The sequence below is a fragment of the Temnothorax longispinosus genome, chromosome 8 (assembly GCF_030848805.1).
Source record: "Temnothorax longispinosus isolate EJ_2023e chromosome 8, Tlon_JGU_v1, whole genome shotgun sequence".
Classification (NCBI taxonomy): Eukaryota; Metazoa; Arthropoda; class Insecta; order Hymenoptera; family Formicidae; genus Temnothorax; species Temnothorax longispinosus.
Genome location: NC_092365.1, coordinates 15,004,832 through 15,032,131, shown reverse-complemented (window position 1 = coordinate 15,032,131; position 27,300 = coordinate 15,004,832). Strand labels below are relative to the sequence as shown.

The following is a 27,300-nucleotide window of genomic DNA, read 5'->3' as shown; positions in this document are numbered from 1 at the left end:
ACAAATAGCTGTAACGGCGAGCCGCGGGAGGGAAGAAAAAGCGGGGCGCACCGCGTTAAAGTACCCGGCGGACCGGAACGAAAGGATACACGTGAACGTCACGCATGGCGATCGCGAACGACGTGTAATCATTATCATAAATATATTAAATCCGATACAACGAACGTTTCATTCGGCTCGGTCGCTGGGTCGCGACGTGATCGTTCAATTTCCACGCCATCGCGCCGGAAGACAAACGATCGGCGGTTCTCGTTACGCGTCCCGTGGATATCGCCTGTTGCACCGATAGAATCCGACATGTGTCCCGGTCCGCGAGAGATCCCCGCGTCCGGAAAGTGACACGCACGCCTACCGGTGCTTACAATGTACGAGCCCTTTCACAGCTATTTGTAAACGTCAACAGGCCTCTCGAGTGACGCGCGCGGAGGCGCTCCTTTTCAAAAGCCAGTCGTTTCACACAAATATTCTCGTATGTGTGTGTGTGTTCTCTTGCGCTGGATGACGTACATTTTTGAAAAAATATCTCGAGTTTTATGAAAATCGGAGAATGGATCGTCCAGAGAGGAAGCTACTCATTATCCTCGATCCGATACAACTTATTATTATTTTCGATTCGAAATATGAACCGCCGAGATTCAGACATTCGTTACATCGGTCTTGGAAAGCCCATAAAGACTCGATTCCATTCCTATCACGTGAACAAGCGCGCGGGATAACGGGGGAATCTCTGCTCGGGGCTATATCTCGCCGTGATCAATGAGGACCCTTCCACACCTGCATATTATACTTCTCGCGTACGATCACTTGGAAATCGTAATTTAGATTGATACCTGACGTTTCGTTAAGTATATCGCGCGTTTAAGTGCCGGGATGCACTTTTATCGATAGGATTTCGAGGCGCGATAGGGTGATGATGGATGGCCGTCAGTTGCGTTGAGAGATTACTATCTTTATAGTCTTCTCATAGCGCCGATCTTATGCCATGACATATACGAAGAGTGCATTATGATCAATTCAAGACAGTCGGAATAATACTTCTTAATTGTTTTTAAATAATTGTGACAATAAAGATAGCGATTATTCAAGACCAAAAAATATTAAAGTTTTTACACACTTTGTCATATAATCTTTATGACAAATACGAAAGACTACATCTCGAGCTCGTTATTTGAGAACACACGCATTACGTCGTTCTCGGTTTAAGCTCGAATAATTTTGAAAATGATGATTACTTTTTTAATCAGCCAAGAAGCTGTCATGTTACATTCTCTGAAGGTAAACACGATATCTGCGCGACGACACGATGTGCAACGATGTCTGTATATCATTCACCATTCTGTCTTGCATCATTAATTTCTGATAATCTGCAACGTGTTCAACAAGACGACAGATCCTCGCGTCAGACGGAGCCGCGTCAAAACACATCGCATTTATTAAAAGTACTTTAATCGAACGAATTCTTCCTTATCTCCGCTAACTACCACTGATTATTTCGTAAAAAATTTTTCAAACGGCCCCATCGGGAATTTATCGCAGTCGGGAAATTACGTCGGCTATATATTCCACCGTTGTAATTATATTAAGCTTAATTCCGCCGTTCTTCTTCACTTCATCGGTGAAGATTTTATTCCCGCCCGGGAATGCACGGGACGGGGCGGGCTTCATCAGTCGGTCGCACCGACAAAATGATCTCGTTTCCGCCGCGCGACGACGATAGTCCGATCGGGCCTTAATCTCTGTCGCATCGCCGCTTCATTCATCCACTTAGCGCGCTCATTACGCACGGCGGCGTGGCCGGTAGCCGAGCGGCTCGTAAAACACAACGAGCATGCACTCTCCGCGGCCGTTTCTCGTACGGATATAACATTAAATTCGGTCAGTCCGCAATCACGCGTTACGCGCCGCATTACATAAACGTTTCATTTCGTTCGACGTCCGTAATTAGCTCTGAATGACGGCCGTTCTTGTGCATATTAAATCATTAGTGTGTTTATGTAACCGGGCATTAAGTTGCGAAGGAAATTCCAATCGCCTCTGTTAATCGCTATCAATCTTGACCGATTGAATCAGCAGGGATTGTGATTCGAATCTACAACGTACCGATACTTTCTATTCGACGTCACCTCTCGAGGTACCGATGTTCAAGGAAAAAAGAAAATGCTAAAATATATTTGCACAAAGTATCAAGTCTTTATTCTCAATACACATGCGCGTGTATATATGTGTATCGTTCTACAGATACGAGTTCCCAACATCGCGACCTTATTGTGTTGGCCATGATAAAATGACGAAACGCAGCGCTTATTTCGAAGGCTCTCGGGTAATTTGCAGTCAATATACTGCGCTGATCGTAGATTACGCTGATCCGGTAATGACGAAAATGTCGCTTTATCGTTATTATCCGCGCGCGCGCGTTGAATTCTGTTCGTCGAAGGCGAACGCAAGAAAGTAATTCACGAACGTTCGACACAGAACGAAGTTCATAATAATCGCGAGTAAAACGAAACGAAAACGTATGCAGGGAGTTTCGTTATTACAGAAAATATATTCATTTTTGTTAGAAAAATAGCCAGAGCTTGGCAACGTCAACTAGATATGTTTATACGAATTTTTTTGATTATTTTTCAATGCTGAATCCACTTATGCTCGTTATAACAACGAAATATTTTGCGCAGATTTTTTTTATTTTTTTAGATCTCTTTCGAAATACCTTTGTACCAAAATTCTTTTATGCATTATCGGTTATTAATTTATTTCCTTCAATTATTAAGTTCAATCTCGGAACTTTTCGCGTCTTTGTTTTCCGCAGGAGACGCAACGTCGCGTCGTCGCGTGCATAAATCGATTATAGTCGTAAGGCTCATGGATTTTATCGCGAAAGCCGGCGCGAACATTCGATTTTGACGCGGTATGACGGGCTTTCAGCACGTGTCCGAGTCACGCGTATTGCGACCTCGCGAGAATCTCCCTTCCGATCCCTTTTGCTCGTTACTTCGGCGAATAGTGATCGTAATCGACGTTGCAATTTGCGTACGCGCTCTAGCCTCGGGCGACTATCGATTAACATTTTCACTTGCCGCGCAGTATAATCGTGGAACGCGTTGACAGCTTTCTTACACGTTGTCTCTTTGAGATTACCGGCAGATAAAATGGAAATGCGCGTCGTTAGTAAATCGATTGTTTGTTAAAGCTTTTCTTCGCGATTCCTGACTTCTTTATCGATACAACGCAATCCTATGATCGGTGCAATTATAATTTTTATACATCTATCATTTTAATAAGCATTCAGTATCTTAAATATAATTGTTTCTCACCTCGTTTGCCGTGGCTCCTGGATCTGCCCAAGAATCAGAAGGGCTATCGCGATTGTCGCGATATCACCGCGACGCATCTCTTACATCACAATCACCTTGTTGTTATTGAATGTAAAAAGCGGATGTGCACGCGACAAAGTTTTACGCTTCCGCGGCCAGCGGATGAACGACGCTCACCGGAAGTCGATCGTTCGGAACTGGGATCGACCCCGTTCCGCTGTCCAGTCGGATCATGTGAGATATTCGTCGTGTGTGCAGTCTCCGTTACCGCTCGACGAGCACGGTCTCTCTCGCAGGCACTTGTCGCGGGTTGACGATATTTTACAACGTATATAAAACTTTGTCTCTGGTGTTTATCCAACACCGGCCTCGAGCGACGTTTCGTGAGAAGTTTCTTGTCGCGATTTCGATCACTGTAATCACTCCACGTTCTCGTTAGCACCTCGTGGCGACACAAAGCCGCGCGCGCACGTGCGCGCGTACCGGTCAGGTGCGAAAGAGCCGAACTGCAGAGCCAACATTTGGATTTTCTAAAGTGTTTGCGCGCGTTTTAAAACTCTACGGCCCCGCGCCGCACCGTGCGGCGCCGAGTATTTACGGTTCCCAAATACTCCTTTCCCGAGAGAGGCGTTCTCCCCTCGTCGCGGTGACTAAGCGGCCGAACGGCTCGTCTCTCGCACACGTATAATCTCTGAATCGTGCATATCGATCGCGTATCGCGTGCCGCGGGTGGTACTCTCATCGGTGATAATTGAGACCGGACTCGCAGAGGGCTCGCGATCCGTAAATTCGATCAGCGGGTGGTCACAGCCGCGATCACGAAGGGTTAACGCAGTCGTCGTGCGTGTGTGCACTCGCCTTCCTTTTCGAAGCGATTTGCCGCGGTATCGGTGGAATGTGAGCCTTAAGTAAGATTTACTCGATTCACCTTAATGAGGCGCGATCCGGCCGACTCCGATCTTAGAAAGTCGGTTATCCTAAGCCGGTAGACGCGTTTATCTGGAAGAAACGGCGGATCGGTTATCCTAACGAGCGTACGACGATCGCGCGCCGGGTCTCGTTAGCAAATAGATACCAATTAAAAAGATAACTAAGTACCGTCATTATCGGCACGGCGTACTTTATACCCCGAGCTCCCGATCGTCAGATCGCAGATACGCGGCGCTCACGCGACGCACTATCGCCGAGGAACGACGATCTTTTGCCGTCTCACGCGAGAATGTCGGCCGATTGTCATCGCTGCGGAGATCCTCGTCGCCGTCGTCGTCGTCGTCGTCTCGTTAACGATTTCGATTCCGAGGGAACTTATCAGCCGGCTCATCATCGTCACTCCCGCGCGCAAGACGCTTAACGCTTAACGATCCTCTCCTCCGCCGGTGGAGAGGAGATCGCGCCAGCGAGATCGCGTAAACTGCAAAAACCGGTGATCGATCGTCCAGCAGTCATGAGAGAGATGCGTTCGCTTCGTTTCGCATCGCCTCGCGGTTACTCTTCTTCTTCCATCGTCGGTCGCTGGCTCGAACGAAGAATTCCAGCGCTCAAAGAGCACCCTCCCGACGAGAGGAGCTCTGCTACCGGTTCTTATTGTCTCGTTGTCTTATTGTTCCGCCGTGTCAGTCCTTTTGAATCTGCGTCTTGTCGACTTGGAGCACCTCGTCACGAACAAAGCCGCGCGAAGAATATCCCTTGTGAAGCGCTCCTTTGCGCCACTTCCTGTCCGGTATTCCCTTTTTGTTGGATCGGCAACCCTCGGTTCGGTAGCCGAGTGCGTATACAATCGCGTCGCACAATCGGCATCGGCGATCGCTGGTCGATGCTCGTTAGCGTTCGAATCGATCCAGCGTCGTTCTCGATCGCCTCGCAACCAACAAGCGTGATTCAAACTCTAGCGATCGATCGTGTCTGCGGTCCACAGATTGACATTCGCAAGAGTCGTCATCTCTCTTCACGCGTCACCGCCTCCAGGTAGTAACGTTCGTTGCGTGTCGTTATTCATCGTCCATCCGCACGAAAAAGATATCATCGTCTCCATATATCAAAGATCGATAAGCGCTTCTCTCAGACGACAAAAATTCTCTCGATGGGCAGAGAGAACGTTCGTGTGAAACAGAAAGGAACGCGTCCGTCCAGCGATTTTTAACGTAACGAACGTAATTATTCAGGTAATTATCAATCGCGGGATATAATTGTCGATCCGTTCGTGTCGTGTCGCGTGCACAACACCGGCACGCGTGCGGGAACTGGAACAGAGGGTAACTGTGCAAGGTGTGCGATACAACCTGGTGCTCAAGGTAACCGCCGCCACCACCACTACTGGCACCGGCACCACTACCATCATCAGAACCACCACCACCAACCACCACTACCACCATCGGGCACTATAACCAACGGCACTGCGATCGCCGGCTACGAGTTCCTGCCATGGGGAGCCAACAGCCACCGGAGGGTTACTCGCGCGGAGAGTTCGACGAGCAGCGGCGCGTCGTCGCGCGCGCATGGGAATTTGAACGAGCGGGCAGAAAGTAAAGCGCGTGTTCGGTCCGAGAGGAGGGCCCGCGATGGACTGGCCTCGGCCACAACCCGAGTCCTCCTACCTTTGGGATCAGGTCCCGCAGCTACGATGTTACCTCTACGATCCTACCTCCTCGCACATCTCGACCTCTCTTTCTCGCTCTCCTGCTTCCCGCTCGCCTCTTTCTCGTTTCTCGTCTCTCCCCATCTCTCTCTTTCTCTCTCTCGCACTCCCCCTTCCTCCCCGCCCCCCGCCCTCCCTGTCACTCTTCTGCTCTTTTCCTTCGTTCTTACTCTCTTTCTGCTCTCTACTTTGCTTCTTCGTTTCATTTCCACCCGGTTCCCCGTTACCTTTCCTCCGCATTGCTGCCGTGCACGTTATATCCTCCCGGTCGCTCTTCTCGCTACTTGCCGGCCGCTCGTTTTGCTTCAGTTTGAAAGTTACTCGTCCACCCGCCGCGCCGCCCGCCGATACCCTCTCGTACGCCAGATCGTCGTACGTCTATATCCGCGAAACCGCCATCGCGGATTTGTGCCATTGCGTGCTTTCGATCGCACGCCAGATAGCACGGCGATGATGCGCGAGAATCACAAACGCTTGTTACTGTCTCGATGTACGATATCCGTTTTAATGGACGTCAAGCCTTTCAGCTTCGCATGATGAAGAGATACCGATTTTAATGCAATCGAATATTTTTATGACTTTATATCGATCATACATTATGATGATTTTATCAGCTACCGCACTGACTACAAACATATACATAAACTGTATAATAGCAAAATTTGTATATAAACTAATGAGAATATGTAATCACAACAATTTCTTATATACCAGTTTTTGCACAATATTATTTTTACATAAAATTATATATATTTTATGCTCTTTGTAAAGTGAAATGGACAAACGCATCGTATTCCTAGTGGTATAACTTCGAATTGTTTAATGTCAAAGATCGGCTCTAGAGTCCGATTAAGTTGTTCGATTAATTGAATCCGTTCAGCACGAGCAGGATAATTGACCACTCGTACGCCTACGTCCGGCAGAAGGTCAGATCCTGTTGCGTTGTAACTCTTTTTTTAAGGTGCTATGCATTGAATTTATTAACTTCAGCCTCGCAAATTATAACTCGAAAGTTTTACGAGCTGCATACAAGACTTTAGACTGATGGAACGAATTGATGACTTTAATTTAAAATAAAGTCATATGTAATGCTTGAAGATATAATAGTTATAACGGAAGGGATTTTTATTATTCAATAAGACACACAAAATTACATCGACAGTTATTTTTGCTCCTATATATATATATATATGACATCCGCATTTTAGATAGAAAATTATTATTTAAAGGAACATAAAAGGCTGAGCAAAGTATATTATTATCCTTGTAATGTTACGTAACTGAGAAACGTGATGAATGACATACATCTGCGTGCAAAAGTTCGATCCTATCGTAGGCACGGCTTTGTTTCGGGAATGGATCGGTCGATCCGATCGGTCCAATCGACTCGAGGTAAACTTGATGTGTGTGAGAGGTGTGCCCGATCCGGCTGACAAGTATACATCGACACACTTAAGGAAATGCTCGAGATACTACCTAAACGATCTTCGCGAGATGAGATCTGATTGCTCATACCGAGAGAGGGAATTTTAAGGATGTCACTCTCGAGCTACCTCGTTGCGTTGCACGGAACGAATCGATCATTAAATGTCGTGCTCGAGAATCCGCGATGAATATATGTGAGACTGGTTGAAGAGAGCGCCGAAAATAAAATAACTGTTTGTAATAAACAAGCGGAGACATACACGGCTCACGTATTCGGCCAAATTTTCCAATTTTTTTTCTTTTTTTATTATACGTTCGACCAATTAGGGAAGTTATTGGTGCCGCCGGGGTACTGTTCGTGACATCGGAAATTAGTATGTTGAACTCTTGCAATTGGCAATTTTCTGCCCTCTTATAGTCCCGTGGCATGCAAAATGCGAGAGCGCGGCCGATATACATGCACGCGGTGAATAAAGTATATATATGCACGCGGGCGATGAAAATTTTATTCAGAGGACGGATCTCGTTGAGGAGCTCGCTTACGTGGAGTCGCAGTTCCCTTTGCCGTTCGAGGAAACAAGCGTGCCGTATACCAACCAAGAGCCGGGGCCCTTGAGCGAATTCCATTAATTATATACCATTACGTCGTAATTGTACGCCATATGTTTTCGATTTTAAGGGGGTCTCGTCGAGTCGGGTCGGTCGCCGTCTCACGTGCATGCCTCACATGATCCGATGCTGTCAAGACGGGGAGAAAAAGAAATAAGGTGATTGCGCCACACGAGACCCCCCCGGCAACGCTACAAAATACGCGAGCTCCGAAATTTTCGAAAAGAAGGACGCGGATTCTGATGAGGATCCGGCGTGAAACCATCTTTGGCTGAAGCACACTTAATTTAAGTATATACCTTCCTCGCCTTATTGCCAGCCGTGTATAGATCTCGACTTTTTATTTCCCTTCTCCGTTTCTAAGATCTTGAAATTATACGTTCTCATCTTGTAAAAATGTAAAAAATGGAGCGTATAGTATACAAATGCGACGTTGATGGTAGCGCACGATGCAATTCGTGACAATATAACGCTCTATCATTTTATTTGTGTGAGCCAGACAAACGACAGGAAACATGTCTGGCTGAGCAGAGTGACGCATTCGATATAGGCAACCAGCAAAAGAGACTCGTTCACGTAGGATTGGATTTTCTCTATGAATACGTATAAATTGTTCTATAGAATTGTCTACCGATAATAATTATAATTTTACAGTTATGGGGAGGCGATAGCGGATGTGCCGGAAGTTACGTTGCGTCACAATTACACGGGATATAGGATATAGGTATATATAAAACACGAACAAAAGACAAAGCCGGCACTACAAAAATTCATTGTGAATCCGCTATTTTATACTCATCTTGCTCGCTACCACGCCGGCTCTTGCGATTTCTCGCGTTTCCCTCATCCCGCGATCGAGGGTTCTCTTGCGCGGAGTAACGGACGAGCACACACCGTAAAAATGTTTACAGCCCACCGTGAATTTCGAGCGCGCAGTTTTCACGCTGTAGCACTTTAACGGAACGTCATTAGCTTTACGATATAGCCGGTAATTTATAACACCGTTTAATTAACAACGCTTTACGGACAATGCGACGTAATAACGACTGTCACCGCCGATGTCACGACAATATGTTGGCATGAACCTTATACGATCTCTCTTGCAGAGATTCCACGGACGCGTGAAATACTGCACTTAAGTCAATTCCCGGTAAATCGACAGTGAAAGTATGCAAAAGAAATATTTTTTTTAATTATTCTAAAAATTATTTAATCATGCGCGTCCGTCGTATTTTCTGTCCCGTGACATTCATGCGGCAGTTTGTAAAGCGGCGCACTGTTCCCATTATCATGATAAAATTCAAGTTACGTTACACCTGCGGGGAAGTTCAAGGATTTTCTTGGCCCCGCCCTTAGATAAATTATCTGGGAGTCTCTGATTCGAGCCGCATTATGCTAGGAACCCCACGGCCGTGCTAGGTCGTTTATGACTCCATTATTAGCCGGACGATCGATGGTCGAAATGTAGAGGTACAAATACTCGAAATTACTGAGACGAATAGCTCACACTTCCCTCTAACTCGTTAGGGTTCACCGAAAAATCACAGTCTTAAATCTAGATAAAGTCAGGTAAGATATCCTAAATATTTAGTGTGCAAATTTATATAAAAAACGCGGCGTCATTAACGCTTTCGTTCGAGAATCTTTTTTCAGAAAATTTCGACTAGCTTATACCCTCTCGAGATAGCGCGCGGTCCGTCTCGAATAGAGTAAACACGTTTCTTTCGCGGTGTGTCGTTGTTAAGGCCCCGAAAGGGCCTACCCCAATCTTTTATATCTCGGCGGATACAATGCCGCCCGGAGGCCTAAACTGGCTAGCATGTAGAAGACATTGTACCCGACAAACATCTGCTCGAAATACAAACCGCTAATAGAAGTGCACAAAGAGATATCACTAAAGAAAAATAGTGTGACAAAAAAGCATAGGGGAAGCGACGAAAACCGAACGAAAAATGGGGCGAACAACCATGTCTACAACCATGTAACGAAAGAAAAGAAAAACCGGGTGAATAATAGAGCTAATGGAGAAGTTTACTCTAAAAGGGATTTACGGCTAATAGCGACATTTCAGTGACAAAAGACCTTATATTTTTAAAGAAAAAAACATTATAAATCGTATCTCGAGATTCAATCGCGGAAGTGTTAACCGTGAGAGTTTCACGATTAGAAATCTTCTACCTCCCGCCGCGCTCTCATAAATCAACCGATGGCGGAATCTACGAGAAAGCGTGGATTTTTTTTTTTTTAAGCGCAATCGTCGCGGTTACGTGCGCACGTGCGTCCGGTTTTAAGCGCGAGCGTCGTCGCTTTTGGAAGCGGCGACTCGAGGCGATCCCGAAGAAGGAACCGAACGAGGAAGAGAAAGAACCGTGTGCGTGGAAAGGGTGGAAAAGAACTTCTCCTCGCTCTTAGTCATTGGTTACTAACGCAGACGTGAGTCCTTTCTAGTGTGGGTCGGCTGAGAGTATTTAATAGGAAGCAACGAGCAACAGGTACGGAGCGAGCTCGCCTTGGGTTACGCCCATTCCGACTCGCGCTTCTCGTCGTACGGCCGCTATTTTCTCTTTATTGGCGTGGCTTTTCTCCCTTCTACGATCTTTCTCGCCGATCGGAAAGCGCCGTCATGATCTCGCACTTGGCCGGCTGGCGCGCACTCGAGAGACCGATACTAGAAAGCTTGAGTAACATATATAACATCCATGTAGACATATCTTAGAGCGATCGGGGAGTTGCATTTTATAATAACGAGCACTCGTCGAGTATATCCTTAATAATATAACAGAAATTACTAGTCTGCAAACTGACGTGTTTACGGTAAAGGATAAAGAGGAAAACCAAGATGTGAGTGAATTGATTATTTTAGGATATGCAAATCTTTTGATTATTTTCATTATTTCTCACATCCTGTAAAGCGCACGGATCCGAAGGATCCGACCAAGGATCGAACGGTTGTTGCGAATTCGCGATATAGGTGCTCTCGCGAGACTAAACTAATTTTCCACGAGCAACGATCATCACGTTGATTGTTTTTGTCCGTCTGAGACCGACGTCTCGGACGCCTCGGAGAAAGAGAAGACGAGAGAGCGTAAGGAAGGAAGGAAGGGTGGGAGGGAGGGAGAGAAGAGAAATTTTAAGGAGCGAACGAAACGGAATCCCGTGATGGGCTCTCGGGATCTTTTTAAAGTGCCGCGGTCTTCCGATAATTAGAGGGCAGCCATTGTTACACCGGGGCTTTCGAGTGGAGGGAGAGAACGGGATGAGAGAGGAACGCGCGAGAGGAAAGAGAACCCGGCGAAGAGAGACGGCGGTAGACGGCGAAACGAGACTCTCGGGGAACGGAGAAAAAAGGTCCGGCCTATCCCGCCACGGGAAATATACATGATTTTAAGAGCCGCCACACGGATGGAAACGGTAAACGACGTGAGTGAAATCGAAAGAGGAATAACACGAGCGCGAAGACGCGAAAAGATCGTGAGAACGGGAGAAAATGATGATGTCGAAAGCAAGCGCAGGCCGCACGGAACCGACACGAGGAAACGCCAGGCGAACATTCGAGATAACTGATTTAACGCTTTTCAGGGAACTTGGAGCGCTCCGCTTCGCGATAACGCGTTTCGACCTGACCACTTTTGCGAATAACGAGCGGTCCTGAGCGGCTCTGATGAGAACTTATCATAAATACATGCAATGTAATGTTGAAACTATTTCTAAATAGATATAATAAATTTATATATAAATACAATGGATAAAATTAATAAATTTAATAATATTTATATATATATATATATATATCACTCGATGGGTAATAAACGTACGAAATGTGAAATCAAGGGCATTTCAGAAATATGGCTCAATTGATCTTACCTCAGGAGCAAGCATCGAATCTCCCTCATTATGCCGTATCGTAATTAAGCAACTGCATACTTCATTGCAATCGATGAGATTATTTCAGGCCGCTTCCTCACAAAGTGACCGACGTCCTCGGATATGTAACGACACCACCCGATGAATCACATCGGCAGGCAATTAGCGCGTCTACCGTTTCCATAAATCATCTCCGTCGCTCCTTAACGGCGCGATACAAATTGGGCCACTTGGTCTCGTCTGATAATAACGGGCGGCGCTTTCTCCTCGAAGAGTATCACCTGTGTGCATCGCGTCTTCCACAGTCATACGTCACACGAATGTCGAGCGACTCGAAAGTTTTCCGAAGATGGAGAGCGTATCGTGTCTCGCACGATCGACACGTAACACCTTCGATACGTCACGCTGTAATTTCCATCCGCGTCGCTGCGAAGAAATAACGGCGAGACGCATTTTCTCGAAGTCATTCTCGGATGACTTGCGTTTGCATTTAATTTCACGTCGGGCAGCGAGCTGTCTTTAACATGTCCTGACACTTTTGCGTTTAGTAGACGGCGAAAGCACACTGCGCGCGCGTATCGAGAACACGTTACGCGCAAAACGCGTCGTCACGTTAGCTATTATTTCTATCTACACCGTGTAACCGTAGTTCGAGGCCCGTCGACATGGATAGCTAGATCGAGCAATCATAGTTTCCAGTTAATTCTGTATGCGGTGTGTCTAACGAGCACCTCACCGATCCAAGTCGTGGATCTCCACAGCGTGGTGAACGCCACGCGCGGACACGAGGCCTCGCCAGCGAGTCGGAATTAAGCGCGGCGAGGACGACGCGTCTCGCAGACGGGACCTCGGTGTCTCGCCTGCATGATAATTGGACCAAGTCCCAGGCCACTGTTTCTCTGATAACAGGTTCTCCGGTTTCGGTGCACCGTTTCCAGCAGGCGGCGGCGGCCGTATCGCGCGCATGCGTCCCCTACCCCCCTTGCGCTTCTCGCTGCGCCCCCCGACGTCTCATCTCCTCTTTGAAGAGGTCGTAAAGATAATACCCACATGCTAGCCCGGCAGCATCAGCACGGAAAATTTATCCAGATTCCATTTCAATGGAGATCGTTCGGTGCGATTAATTAACTCGACGGACGAACCAGGATCGCAGGCGGCCATCATGAGGGCTGCTGGGCTGGCATCGGCAGCATCCGCTCGCGGACGGCAGGCCCTATTGTCATTGTTTACGAGCGACCGACGTCGTGTCCGTCTCTCGAGAAATCGACGCGCGGCTCCGTTTACACGGGGTAATTAGAGCGGACTTTTCATCGCTCGGACAATGCGCGTACATATTCGGATCGAAACGGGATTAGTTTACCGAAGGTATTAATTTACAGAAACGCAATTGAAAGCGAATCGCATAATTAGCGGCGTTTGTTAATCATTGTTACAAATATCTCTGGAATATTCTTTAGATATCGTTTAAATTTATATATTTGTTTCGACAGCTCCAGGCCTGGAAATTATTATTATTATTAATTATATATTAATATATTAATAATAATAATTATAGATTATTGTATTTCTTCTATACCGCGAACTGTGCCACTTGTCGTTGTGAAGGATTTAAGATCATTCGCTAAAAGGTAATCGTCGTGCTGACAATGGTGTCTCTCTTCGGGGATCATTCCGGTATATACCTAAGACACGATTGTGCCTCACGCTCTTTTAGTTAACTGCGAGTCGGGTCAATTTAAGCAGTGGTTTCCCCCGTTCCAAATATCCCTGCCTTTACGATCCATAAAGGGACGAAACTCGCTTTTAGTGGCTATTACACGAATCTCTGGCTCGGCGTAACATTTACGGCTCACGCACCGCGTGTGCGGCAGTCGTTAAAATATATCGCGCGGTCTGCGTGCTCTCGGTGCGCGAGTCCTCTTTACGTTTATAATTAACCATACGCTTTGTCATTTTCTTCCGCGATTCTTCCCCGGCCCTCTTGAACGATAATATATCGTATATTCGGTGTCACCGCTGTTAGAATGAATTTCCAACTTTCTTGACATAAAAATTTCGTTTCAACGGAAAACTCGGTCTCTCCCGAAGCTTACGGCAACTCGGATTAGTCTCATTTTACGACACCGATCCCTAAGATTCTAGGAAAGATCCCGACTCGGCCTTCGGCAGCGTGTTGTGCACGACCCTTTATACGTCGATTCGACTCTTTCGTACAAATGCGCAGCGGATACGATGTATGTAAAGTATACGAGGGCATAGGAAATATATTGCCGTGTCGGGGTTCTTTGAGAGAAATCACGCGTAGGCGCGCGCGCGCGCGCGAGGCCTCGTTCGAGCCCCGTGTATCGCAGAGAGAATCCGCGACTTATTAGGCGCCGAAGCGGGCTTCAATTTGCAGCCTCTATTAATACGAGAATCTAGTTCGTTTGCTAGATCGATTATCTGTCCCGAGTGTCTACTGGGCGATCTATCCATCACGCTGATGCAGTAGACTTCTTTGTCTTTATAGATTTACATAAGACTTCACTGAGAGAAGGATGAATTGTGTATGAGATCATCGAGCTCGAGCATTTTCTCAATTTTTTTTCTCTTATTGTCAATCTCCATTTTTATTCTAGTAGCGCGTATTCACAAACTTCAGGTAAGAAGGGGAATCTTTTAATTTAGAAGAAATCAATTTATTTAAAATAGAAAAAATTTTTAAGTAGGAAATTGCCTTTTTAATTAAGAATGAAGAAAAGAAAGGATTTGTTAGATATGTTACTTACCTTTAGAGGGAAAAGTAGAAGTTTAATTGTTAAATTCGGTCTTTACACCGCAACAGCCTAATATTAATCTAATTTTTTAAATAAAATGTATAACATAGAGTCATAAGAGAGAGACTTGCAAAAATAGTTTTATATTAGGTAAATACAAACAGAAAACTCGCTTAATTTTATACTTCTGCACATATAATATTTGCATATATCTATTCATATAGTAATTTAAAAGGTTACGTGAATGGTCTTCAAGATGTTGATCACAAAAATTTCTTAGCATTTTTTAGGCAAAGATGCGAAAGAGAGGAGAGAATCTCCCCCAATCTACGCCTGTATATTTATATATTTCTTTAATCGAACATTATTACGATAAACGGTTCGTATAACTCGAAATACAAGTATAATTGGAAACAAATAGACGACATTATCTAGAGTTGGGGCCATGCCCCGTTCTCGGTTCCTCCCTCTCTTTCTATTCGACCATCTTTCGCCGGAATTTATTGCGTCAACGAGTTGATTATCGAGGAGCCGATCAGAATTTACGCACCTGAGCGATCTCACGCACGACCAAGCACTTTTTACGCTTCCCTCGTCAGCGTCTATGAATATTAATAAGGTTGGCGGATCGACGAAATCCTCAACGCGCTGGAAGATATTTCTGTTACCGCGGACGCAGTATTGCATCGAATTTAATTAATTACTCCGATCGATTCTTACAAGTGGGCGGTTCGTTCATAGCTCGATCTCGTCTTGTTGCAAAATTTACGATCACCTTCCTATTTTTAGCACAGAATCAAACTCTTTATTCTTACCTCCCTCCTCAGTCCCCCGGTTTATTTCAATGGCAAATGAGAATAAGATTTATCATTGTTGGCGCAATTAAAATGACATTTCATTTTGTATGCGCCATTGAAATTGAATGGGGATTAAGAATGGAGCTAAAAATAGAAACGAAACATATCAACGGATTAATAGAATTTGATGAGCTACGAAAAGCGATGTTAGTATTCATCATAGTTGAGTATATACTTTATGTCCTTCATATTTTTGGCGCCTTTTGGGCTGTGTTTTGGTTTCAGCTTTTGAATGCCTATGTTCTTCTCAAGAAGATCACAGGGAGCCAGTTCTATCGATACATTGACCGCGCGATCAAAGTGGCTCACGCGGCAGGAATTTCGTCTCGCTTCCTCGAACTCCGTCTCTCCGCTGCGTGCTCGCCCAGCTATCGAGAGACGTACGGAGAGCGCGTCTCTTGCGCGGGAAATAATTACTCGTGGCAATTAACCGCGTGTATAATTAACTGATAAATTGATGCGTTAACTGCTCGCCATTACGCACATTCGAGATTGATCGTCCGCGAGATGGGCCGATATTTAAATCAAAAGCAATTTACGGAACGTTCGTACGCGGGACGCGTACAGGTATACCCGTCTACTTTCATACGCGCAACGCGCAAACTTGAGGTATTTTATCGAGGAGTCGGCTCTCGCTTACAAAGACCTCTAGAAACTCGCGTGATATATATCTATCCTTCTTTGTCGCAGCGGGAACCGATAGAGTAAAGGAACGATTCTTACAACGTGCATATTGGCGAGTGTCACTCGATCATGTATTTATGGGATAAAAGTAGACTCTTATGTATATATACGCCACAAACTATCCGTAATCTTATTCTTCATTGAAACCGCGCCGTAAATCAGCGATTGGTCATGCTCGATTAGATCGCATATTACGTCCGGAGACCTATTATTACATTTCGTAAATCCCACAGACGCGCATGCCGTCGCGTATCACGGCTAGATAGAACGCACATAGCGCATGCCCTTCGAAGAGATAATTATCTAATATTATTTATTTACCGATATTATACCGGGGGGCCGGTCCCGTCGTTGAGCCGCTGGAAACCGCGCCGTGTCCGGAGAATTCCATTAGAAAGGAAAACGTAACTGTCTCTCTCGGGTATTTCGAAACTTCCGGTATAATTAACGCACAAGTTGGTACGCGCAGGCGGATTTCTCACCCACCACACGCGATTCCTCTCGCTCGTTTGCTTGCCCGCGCCTCGCGGATGACATTAATAAACACCTATTACGCGCAGGACGACGTCGCCGTTCCTCATCGTAAAATTGTTCGCGAGGATGAGAAACCGCCACGGACGTGAGAAATTATCGTCTTAAAACGGGAATCGCGGGGACAAGGGGGGGAATTAAGACACGTGCAATTAATTAATAGAGAAATTATTTATTAAAACACTGGCGTCTCTTGACAGCGTAATTGGAGGTTCTATAATTCTTAAACAGGAATCCCCGTGTCTCCGTCTTGAGCAATTTCGAGTGAGAGAGCGGAAAAAAGTGAACACAGACGTTTATTTATTTAATGCGAATTTATTTGTTGATTTGCACCCCGCTTAAAAATTATTATCATTTTGTAACGAAATATTGACGAGAACGCATTACTTAAAAAGACAAAATCCATTTCGCATCGCAATTGAACGATCAGCGATAGCAGTTGTATACTTACATTAGCAATTACTAATAGACCGTGAACTCTCTCACAGCAGCTTTTATTGTACCATAAATCACTCGGTCATGAATGTAATAGATAAAATATCTCTCTATGCCGTACCACATCGTATTTCGTCTAATGGCACAAATCGTTGTAATTGCGATCGTTTTTCTAGCGAGTGGTACAGCAGGGGATACATTTCAGTCGAACTAATTGGAATAATAATTATTTATGCATACCAAGATAAACCAATCATTGTATCTTATCGCGAATATTATCGACACAAGCAAGTAATAGTTTGATAATTATCGAACTGATTGATCGCCGGGAGCGATCTCGCGTTCTGGAAAACGGTAAATCTTCCTAATCGCGTTGGAGAGGAGCGATACGAATCGATTTCCCATCCGCATCTTCGTGCAGAGTCAATCCCATCTCTTTCAACTCAGGATTATCTGACACGCCCGTTTTTTTACACTTTTTAATAATTTCCTGGTTCTCAGGATTGTCTTCGCACAAATTTCTCAAAGCGAGAGTGGTCCATTGTGAGATAACTGCATATAAATTATCGATGATAAAACGAATGAAAGTAGAAAAAGAAGGCAAAAGTAAAGTAATTATTACACTTACGTGGATTCCTCGCGTCTATGCTAGTACAATCCAGAAGCAATGGAATTCCATCTATTTCACGAAACTGAAATCACACATGTTACATCGTTATATTTCTTTATTTATACTTATTTATAGTTAAAATGTTTTGAAGTGGTTCGCGAACCTTTTTGACACACACATACGCGCGATCGATTGGTGTTGATGCTTAACGTAAATATTTTCGTACCAATGACAGATTTATTACAACAGGATGATGAACAAAAAATTATCTACATCTTACTATCGTGACTACGGCGATGTACATGTCATCCTTGATACTAGGAGAGACCGAATTAATGTTCCGCCCGCAGGCTCGTGTTTCCGCTCTGATTCATCATAACTAATTTATCTGTCAATATGCATGCGACGCGAACTTTGTCATCCCGCGGATCCGCTAAACTCGCAACGCGTATATCAGATTTCGATCATCTCGCCGCATCTCTCAGTCAGATGGAACACTTAATTTCGCTTTGTCCGACACGACAGACCGCGCGTACTATTGCGTATCTTTTGTTCGCGTATATTCCGTATCATCCGCGCGCGCGGGAGATGCAATCAGCGGGAGAGAAATATCGATTTACCGGTACACGCATAGCGTACAAGCGTGGCGCGCAACAAAAGCCAAATTTATATTTTGTAACTGTCGAGGTTCTCTACTTGCTTTGAAAATAACCTATCATCATTCACGGGGGTATAATTTTAATCCCTTTGAGTAACGGAATAACGCCGGAGCGTTCTGTGTGGCCGGCGACTCAGACGGCGGCCAACAGGCGCTTGTACGATCATTCTTTTTCCTCGCGTGCGAAGCTTAAGATACACCGAGTGTTCTCGCAACGTATAGCTGAATATTTGCTAAGGTATACTTGCGTTTTTGTCAAGCTTATATAACACGCTATTTATTTATATAAAGATTAATCATTCTGCAGATAAATTAGAAAGTTAGAAAAAAAATATACCAAACACGTATTTGTCGTAAATATATAATAGTTAAAAAATGGGAGTACGATAAACATCCTGCAAGCATCAATTTACGATAAAAAGAAAGAATTCAAGAATTATAATGTAAAAAAAGTAAAAAATTAAGAATCGATAAAAAAAAGAATTCAAGAATTATAATTAAAAAAAAGCAAAAAATTAAGAATTTAATTCTTTGAATTTAAAGAATTTATCATGAATAGCAATAATAATAACTGGATATATGTGTGTATTTTAGTTATCTTTTTTTTTCCATTTTGTTTTCTATTTTTTAAATATTTTATTACATACATATCGATTGTCACGATCGTTCAGAATATGACGTTCTAATTCTTCTCGCGGCCACGAGGCGCACTTGTCCGAATCAAATGCTTAAGATCGGTAAGGAACGTTTCTTATCGACGCCAGATAAATATCGTAAATTTCACATTTACCTTTTTCATACATAAAATATATTTAACATGAATTTTTCATGTAATCACACCTACCAGATCTTGACATATTTTGTTTCTGTATACTACGTTTGCAATGACTCGTATCAATCCCGCTTTAAAGCCATATGCGGGATGGTGTTCTGGATCACCCAGTAATGCCTCGCGTGCCTCACTCCTCCCTGGAGCATGAGGTGCCGATTTACTTAACTGCGTTATCGGAGTAAAATAATTATCCGCTTCCTTTCCCATCATATGTAAGGACATCAAAAGGTCTACAAATACAATGCAAACTCTTATCAGTTTTACATCCAATGAGATTGTACTGGAAACTGATTGTACTTACATTTACAGTTAATAAGCAAACACCTGACATTCTCTGAGATCTCGCATCGTATAGTAAGAAATCCCAGAATATGAAGAATAAGGATAATTTCTGTGGGATCTACGCTATTCACATATGTGTCCACGGTCTTCAAAATAAGATCGCTTTTCTTGCAAAATGTTAACGCCAGAAACTCAGCCGATTCCTTTTTGAGCACTGTATTATTAGATTCCCAAGATTCCCAGACGTAATAATCATGGATAATATCAAGTAACAATATCTTGTCGCTCATAGTCATACTACTATACACATCTTCAAATACATTCGGTCGACGTAACAGGAAGAACAGCGCATCAATTGCAGCTGGAATCATATTATCGGAAGGTTTCAGTAATAGTTTACATAGATCTTTCTCATCCATTGTTAAATAGTTGGTCTGTAACGCATTGTACACGTATATGCAAGCCACATCGGCGACTACGAGGGCTGTGATGAAATCACCATATTGCGTGTACCTCCTAAAAATAATTAAAATAATCTCCAACAAATGATATAAAAGATTATAAGAAATATATATAATTATATGTAAACTTACAAAATGGCTAGTTTCAAATTATTACAATTTAAACAGCTCAGAGTATCGTTGTCTGCAAATGTTGCATTCGAACGGCCTTGCATAAATAATAAATTGCTTAAAAATTGAACGCTGAGCCTAAAGATGTCCAACTTTGGCTCAAACAAGCGTTCTCTGAAATTGCCATGCGTCTTAATGTAATCTACAGCCCATTCTATCACTCCATCGTAGGGAAAATGAGAATCATGGGGATAGTCACAGTCGCCGTCTTGCTTGCACAAGTCACTTTCAACTAATTCGTCATATAAATTTTTGCTGTATTTAACAGATTCCACATTCTTTATCGTATGTCGTTTACATTTGTAACTATCAATGCAAGAGTTTCCCACACATTTTAGGCACAAGATTTTAATCTCATCTGAGGTATCCTCGCTTAGGAGTAACTGACACATCTGTGCCAAGATACTTGCATCAGGCATCGCCCTGAAACGTAATAATGTAATATATATTTTACACAATTATCTCAGGTCAATTGGCAGGCAGGTAAATATTATTGTTTCATACGTACTCTGATCCCTCCCTAACAAAATACTTCGGTTTGACATATTGCAGTAACTGATCCCAGTCCTTTTTATTTATAATCGTTTTTAATTCTTGCGAGTTAATGTCTGCCGTCATTTTCGATCGACAAAATCGCCACTATTTATTCGCTTATCGCTGCAAGAAGCTTTTTGCAAGCACGTAACAATTGACAAATCGACAGGATAGAACACGTGAATATCGTAAACAGTCGACAGTCGTGAATGAGCAGTTGCCACTGTTGCTAGTTGGTTATGAGTTGGTAACTCTGATCTGTGCTTGGCTGTTTGCAGCGCTGACGTATCCCGTTGGAAATGCGGCCTGAAGTATCCCCCAACGTTACGTTACTGCAACTGCTGCTCGCTGCTCCATTGCATTTAATTATCCGCGACTCTCTCTCCGTGACTAGCGTTTGTGACAAGTCGGCATTTTGTACTTTTACGCCTGCCTTTAATAAAAATAAAGCGTTTAAGGTAAACTTGTAACTTGAGTTTGAAAACACTTTACGTTAAATATCATATTTGTCATCATACTTGAGATTCATTCGCGGAATACTCAGTTTCGTTTTGCCATGTCATTCTTGGTTAACCGATCTACTTAGTTTGTTATTCTGTCAGTTTAAGCCTTTATCCCTTTCTATTGATACTCGAGCGTTTCGTTGCGCATTGTAATTACGTATAACAGTAGATGGCCTAATTTCATAATTTTATCAAATCTATTTGTCGTTTTTAGTAGCGCTTAACCTCAAATTTTGTTTCTACAGGACGTTTTTGATCATAATTTCGATTTTACATTGTTTTCTTGACAATTTAGACACAAATAATCGAATGTAATGTAAAATAGTTAAGTGTAACAATTTATATACATATATCATGTATGTCTAACTTATGAATCTGTTAATTTTTGTTTCTAGATGTTTCTAACGCGTTCCGAATACGATCGTGGAGTAAATACCTTCTCGCCGGAGGGAAGATTATTTCAAGTCGAGTATGCCATAGAAGCTATAAAGCTCGGCTCAACCGCCATCGGAATCGCCACGACGGAGGGAGTCGTTCTGGCAGTGGAGAAACGTATTACTTCTTCTTTAATGGAACCGACAACCGTAGAAAAAATTGCAGAAATCGATAAACATATAGGATGTGCGGCGTCCGGTTTGATGGCCGATTCGCGGACAATGATCGACAGAGCTCGAGTCGAATGCCAGAATCATTGGTTTGTCTACAACGAAAGAATGACGGTGGAGTCGACTGCTCAAGCTGTATCTAATTTAGCTATACAGTTTGGAGACAGCGACGATGATGGCACTGCCATGTCCAGACCATTTGGTGTAGCAATGTTGTTCGCTGGAATCGACGAGAAAGGACCACAGCTGTATCACATGGATCCATCTGGTACTTTTGTTCAATTTGATGCAAAAGCTATAGGATCCGGTAGCGAAGGAGCTCAACAAAATCTTCAAGAAGTATATCATAAGGTAATTTGCCTTATTATTAAATTAAGTTAAATCATTGTTTGTTGAAACTGCGAGTTTTCTAATAAATATCGTTGTTGCAGTCCATGACTCTTAAGGAAGCGCTGAAAGCTGCGCTGACAATATTAAAGCAAGTAATGGAAGAGAAACTGAACGACACCAATATCGAAGTGATGACAATGACGCCCGGACCATTGTTTCACATGTTTAGCAAGGCAGAATTACAAGAGGTGATCAAAGATATTGCTTAAAATTTATATATGTACACAGGTACAAGATATAACGAACGATTTCACGGTACACTAGATTGCGGAGAGAAAAACAAATTTCTTAATTGAATAGCGTGTAATGCGAATGTAAATTATATCTCCACTTTACACACGGAGCAAATACTTTACGTCTGTATATTTAATATTTTCATTTATCGTCTTTAAAAAGAAAATATTAAGAGGAAAGAGTAAACATGGAATGGATTTATACTTTTTCATATATTTTAATCCTTTAATACGCTTCCCTTGATTATTTTTATGCTGAAATTTTATTTAAAAAAATACAATTTTTATTACGAAATAATTTAGTGTAAAAATAAAATTTAATTGAAATGTATGTCCATACATACGTACGTACTACATGGTTTCTACTAAGAAAATGTCGATATTGATTAAAGAATCTGTTGTTAAAAATAATGTGCAAGAAATGAGACAATTTGTATCCTAAACACACACAAAAATATGTGTATGTGTTTGGTTATATATATTCATTTGCCGTCTTTAAAAAGAAAATTAAGAAGAAAGAAAACAGAGTGAATTTATATCCAGCCTTTCGTATTGTATTCCTTTAATACGGTTTCCTTGATTATTTTTATCATATATTATATATTATATCATATATAATATATATTGCATAATATAATATTTAAAACATGAAATATAAATATTGTTTCCTAATTTCATTTAGCTGATAGACTTCAACGGCACATCGGAAGAAAATCTCACGAAACCAGCAGCTGGTAACTTCTTGCCAAGTCCTCTGTCCCAGCCCTCTACTTCCCTTAACGGATAAACCAGTCATAAGAAGGCAGTTTAGATACCTTTCTCCAGATGCTCCTGCGTTCCTTATGTTTCTCATCCTGTACGTATTTTCATATATTGTTTCATCTTCCTACCTTACTATTTTGCCAATCTAAATACCTGATAGACAAATATAAGCTAAACTAATGCAAGAAGTTATATCCACTATGTCCATTATTAACAAATTAATATTCAATTTAACATGTATATAATTGCATCGTGATTGAATTATTTGATTTGTTGTTTAGTTCGAATTTGTTAAAGCTAAAATTTCTAGCGAAATTTTTACTTTTTATCTGGTATATGTGTCGGTATATGTACCTTGAAAATTATCGTCAAAAAAGAATTGAAACGATAACCGCGAATGGTCGAAGGCTTTTTGCCACGAGCGGCGGTAATAGTGTAATACAACGGGCATTTCCAGATCGATCCGTTGTTAAATTCGTAGCGGTTCGGAAATGGGTGTGCGACGGATGGCTCGTTTTCGATTAAAAGCTGTCCGCCGCGACTGAATGCGCGTATCCGAAATCAATAATTAATTTTGCCGGCTAGCCGAGAACGGGGCGAAATGGCTCCGAGAGCTTGGCGGAAATGGTCGGATACCGCTTGGTTGGATGCTGCGATGCCACGATAAAACGTCCCTTTTTATCCCGTTCTCTCGGCTGCCAGATTATTGGATATTATTCCATTTCAAGCGTTCAATCCCGCTACGATTCGCTCGCTTGGATTCCCACGGGGGTTTCCCTGTCGCCTATTGATTGCACGTAACTCTTAAAAACGTCTATACGTGTGACACCGCTGAAATGTGTACGAATCTACATTTTTGTCCCGCCATGCCTGACGCGCCCTGTATCCCGCACGAATCGAATCCATTAATCGTATGGAAAAAAAACCCATATAGATACCCGTACGGTATTTTTCGCGTTAAGGAACGCGCCTCGTGTAAGATGTGTATCTCCCGAGTGCGCTTAATGCAGGGAAAGTCTAATAATAATTGGATGGAAACTTTTATTACGATTTGAGAACGATAGAACGATTGTGTGTAGCAGAACTGATGTAAGATAATACTTTTTAAATAATATAGGTATATTTTCGTAAAACAATAGAAAAATAACTTTTAAAGATACATCTTTAAAATAGTCTCTTGTCAATTTAGTATGCATAAAATCATTTACAAAAAAGAAAGGCTGTCAATTTCCTTATCGCGTGATGCGGTTTAATAAATCGACCGCGTGTTTCGCGAAAGTTACTTTGGTTGGAAAAGAGATTCCAGAACAGTAGGAAACGGTACAGTCGTGGATTATTGAGGGTGGATCGCTCGGCGGAAGCGCGATATGGGTTCGAGGAGGACTAAAGGGACTAAGGTAAACGGAGTGAGAAAGAGAGACCGACTCCGAGCGCGGTCGAGGACTGGTAATTAACTGTGATGAGAGAGAGAGAGAGAGGCGGCAGCGGGATAGTCCCGTTTGAGTCCCTGAGAATCCCCGGGGACCTGACCCGTCGTATCAGACGCCAAACACTCCGCTCCCACACATCGAAGCCGAAAGCCCGTCGTCCTCGGGGCGCGTTGCCACGTTCAAGTTTCGCTACGATAATTGCCTTCGCTTCACAGTCGCGCCACCGACACCCGCCACAGCGACGACGGATAAGAGAACCCACCCCCCTCACCCCTGCCTTCCTTCCTTTCGCGAACAAACCTGGAACGGGGTTGAAACGTCGGAGACGTGGAAGTAGATAATGGCGCAGAAATTTAGTTTACGCGATCGGCTCCCCTTTTGTCACGGGAAAGCCGTAAAGCGTCGTCATCTTTCTAAAGACGACCGGAATAAAAAAATTATAATAAGACCGAATTAAAAATACAATTCGGACAATTGACGATTTTGTTAAAATTAAACAAGTAGTTTTCGACGCAAATACACGCGCGTTAAAAATATATATATATAAAATTATTTCGAAAGTTATTAAAGGATAATCTACTTCTGGAAACAATTCTTTTAGATTACATTGTAATTGGTAATGCGTCTTCCTACCGAAACAATTACGAAATCGTGATTATGCAAAGTCAGTCCGGAAACGAAGCGCGTCGTGCATCCCTCTGCAGATGAAATGAAACACGAAACGCAAGGCAGCGGCGAGACGCGGCAAACTTTCTTCCTTGTTATTACCAAAGAGCTCCGATAGAAAACCGGAAGTGCGCGTGGCATCTCGGCGTAGGAAAGAGCTGGATATACCTGTGCAGAGCGCGGGGCTATAATTCACGCATCGCAGAATCGTCGTCATTTTTTTTCACTTTCACGGAGAGCCGGTCGTTCGCCCAACGTGAACGTGCGAACGTGCAGTCTCTCCTCGCGTGTGTATACGTAGTACATACGCTCGTGCACACACAATCACACGATATAACGCTACAATCGCAGTACTCGGGGTACTGCGATCGTTTCATCGACCACTAACTAATCCTGTCGTTAGCTCGTTACGTATTGCACTAATAATGTGCTACCTTAAATACATCCGATATTATAAATTGCACTTAACGACGCGGTGGAAGACAGACGGGGAAAGGATGGATTTTATGGCGATCCTCCGAGTGTTGCGTCATTATATCGATTTCTCCCATGTTCGATAATACCACAGCGATTTTCCATAATTTTTTTTCGCCACGTATAAACAGACACGGAACTTAGATTTTATTAGTGGCTAAACGAGAGAAGCAGTGAAACGTTTGTCGGGTTTTCAGATATAACGTACATACGGATATCTTAATCTTTATTCGTATTTAATTGCGCGCCGCGAATTTCAATTACGCCGCCGCGGCGGCGGCTGATAGTATCGATAGGAAACCCCAAGTAAAGCCGGCTGTCCGTCCTGTGTAACGAAACAGGAAATTCGTTCGTTAATGCGTGGCTGGCCCAATTTCACCAGAAATATTTTATCCTTCCTCTATAGGCGAATATCCGCCATCGAATTAAATGAATTAATTTTTATGAATTTGTGAATATTTACTTTAACGAAATATTTTAATTAGTGGCTAACGGAAACGCGTTCACCAAGCGCTCGAGGCTCACCTGTGAATTATAGTGACGTTTTTCCTATACCATAAAAGCAGCAAAAGAGTCCTATTCAAAGGACTCCGCACAAACCTTGTGGAAAATGGATCCCAGTCGAATCGGCTGAAAATTTAGTATAAAGTAGTTTATGATGTCCTGATGAAAAGTGTCCATGAGCACTAAGTCCAAAAATGGACAGTTTGCGAGTTATAGAGCGTCAACATCGGAAAAATGGGTTTACACACACACGCACGCACACACACACACTCGCACACTCTACCATGACACTGCCATGACCATTACACATTAATGTCCATTTCTATCAACGCAGGTTAATTTTGATCTTGGTTTAACTTACCTGTCATCTTTTCCTAGTTCTAAAAGTTAGAAAAAGATAGAAAGAGTAAGTTAAACCGAGATTAGAAGTTAATCTACATTGGTAGAAATGGGCATAAGACTACCATGAGAGTTGATAAACCCATTTTTCCGATGTTTAACGCTCTATAACTCGGAAACTGTCCATTTTTGGACTTTGTGCCCATGGACACTTTTCATGAGGACGTCATGAACTACATTATACTACATTTTCAGCCAATTCGACTGGGACCCATTTTCCATAATGTTTGTGCGGGATCCTCTCAATCGGGAAAGACCGACTTGGTGAAAGGAGTGGCGAGATACGTCTCGTATAGACACACGTTGAGATATGATACGTTTTACGTGTGTGCGCGGCAGGCTGGATGGGCCCGACGGAGAAAGTAATGCTTTCTTGAACGCAACGCTCGTGTATCTAGTGCTCTTAATTGCGGGCCCGGGCATAAGGATTAAGATTTGCACGGGAATCGAAAGTGTTTGCGGAAGTTCGCGCAGCTTCTGTCTCGAGACTCGGATTCACACCTCCTCCTTTCCCTTTCCCACCTCCCTTTTTTACGCGTGTGATTTTTGCGTTTCTACGTCCGGGGACTTAACGATCTCTCGACAGGCTAACATCAATAACGTTGCGGCTTTTACCGCGCTCGCTAGACCGGAAGGCAAACGCGGAAAGCGTCGCCGTAATTTACGAGCGACTCTT

The 27,300-nt window shown here is 43.3% G+C and overlaps 3 protein-coding genes across 5 annotated transcripts in view; 1 reads left to right on the top strand and 2 right to left on the bottom strand.

Moving 5' to 3' along the window:
- LOC139817678 (protein Wnt-7b) overlaps positions 1–12,622 on the bottom strand; it is a 49,991-nt gene extending 37,369 nt beyond the window's left edge. The window contains exon 1 of one of the 3 annotated variants that reach the window (XM_071785932.1): positions 11,848–12,622. In XM_071785932.1, coding sequence (XP_071642033.1) covers positions 11,848–11,876 — 29 coding nt within the window. In that variant the 5' untranslated portion in view covers positions 11,877–12,622. Of the gene's footprint in view, positions 1–3,314; positions 6,105–11,847 lie in introns of those variants that run through there. The other 2 variants (XM_071785931.1, XM_071785930.1) reach the window with 2 other exon arrangements.
- A 4,348-nt stretch (positions 12,623–16,970) lies between these two features.
- Positions 16,971–20,892, bottom strand: LOC139817430 (ataxin-10). Its single transcript, XM_071785515.1, has 6 exons — positions 20,633–20,892; positions 20,086–20,547; positions 19,512–20,008; positions 19,223–19,440; positions 17,739–17,802; positions 16,971–17,662 (listed from the first exon to the last, which is right to left on the bottom strand). The coding sequence occupies exons 1-6, from the start codon at positions 20,740–20,742 to the stop codon at positions 17,475–17,477; spliced, it is 1,539 nt and encodes a 512-aa protein (XP_071641616.1). The 5' UTR covers positions 20,743–20,892; the 3' UTR covers positions 16,971–17,474.
- A 64-nt stretch (positions 20,893–20,956) lies between these two features.
- Prosalpha5 (proteasome alpha5 subunit) lies at positions 20,957–22,593 on the top strand. The gene is made up of 3 exons (XM_071785516.1): positions 20,957–21,116; positions 21,557–22,117; positions 22,198–22,593. The coding sequence occupies exons 1-3, from the start codon at positions 20,958–20,960 to the stop codon at positions 22,363–22,365; spliced, it is 888 nt and encodes a 295-aa protein (XP_071641617.1). The 5' UTR covers position 20,957; the 3' UTR covers positions 22,366–22,593.
- The last annotated feature ends 4,707 nt before the right edge of the window (positions 22,594–27,300 follow it).

Excerpts from the sequence above, each read along its gene's own strand:
- LOC139817430 (XM_071785515.1), bottom strand. The coding sequence starts at position 20,742 with ATGACGGCAGACATTAACTCGCAAGAATTAAAAACGATTATAAATAAA. Across the intron at positions 20,548-20,632 it reads TTTGTTAGGGAGGGATCAGA|GGCGATGCCTGATGCAAGTA; the intron begins GTACGTATGAAA and ends ATTACGTTTCAG. Across the intron at positions 19,441-19,511 it reads TTTGCTTATTAACTGTAAAT|ACCTTTTGATGTCCTTACAT; the intron begins GTAAGTACAATC and ends TTGTATTTGTAG.
- Prosalpha5 (XM_071785516.1), top strand. The coding sequence starts at position 20,958 with ATGCGGCCTGAAGTATCCCCCAACGTTACGTTACTGCAACTGCTGCTC. Across the intron at positions 21,117-21,556 it reads ATAAAAATAAAGCGTTTAAG|ATGTTTCTAACGCGTTCCGA; the intron begins GTAAACTTGTAA and ends TTTTGTTTCTAG. Across the intron at positions 22,118-22,197 it reads TTCAAGAAGTATATCATAAG|TCCATGACTCTTAAGGAAGC; the intron begins GTAATTTGCCTT and ends TCGTTGTTGCAG.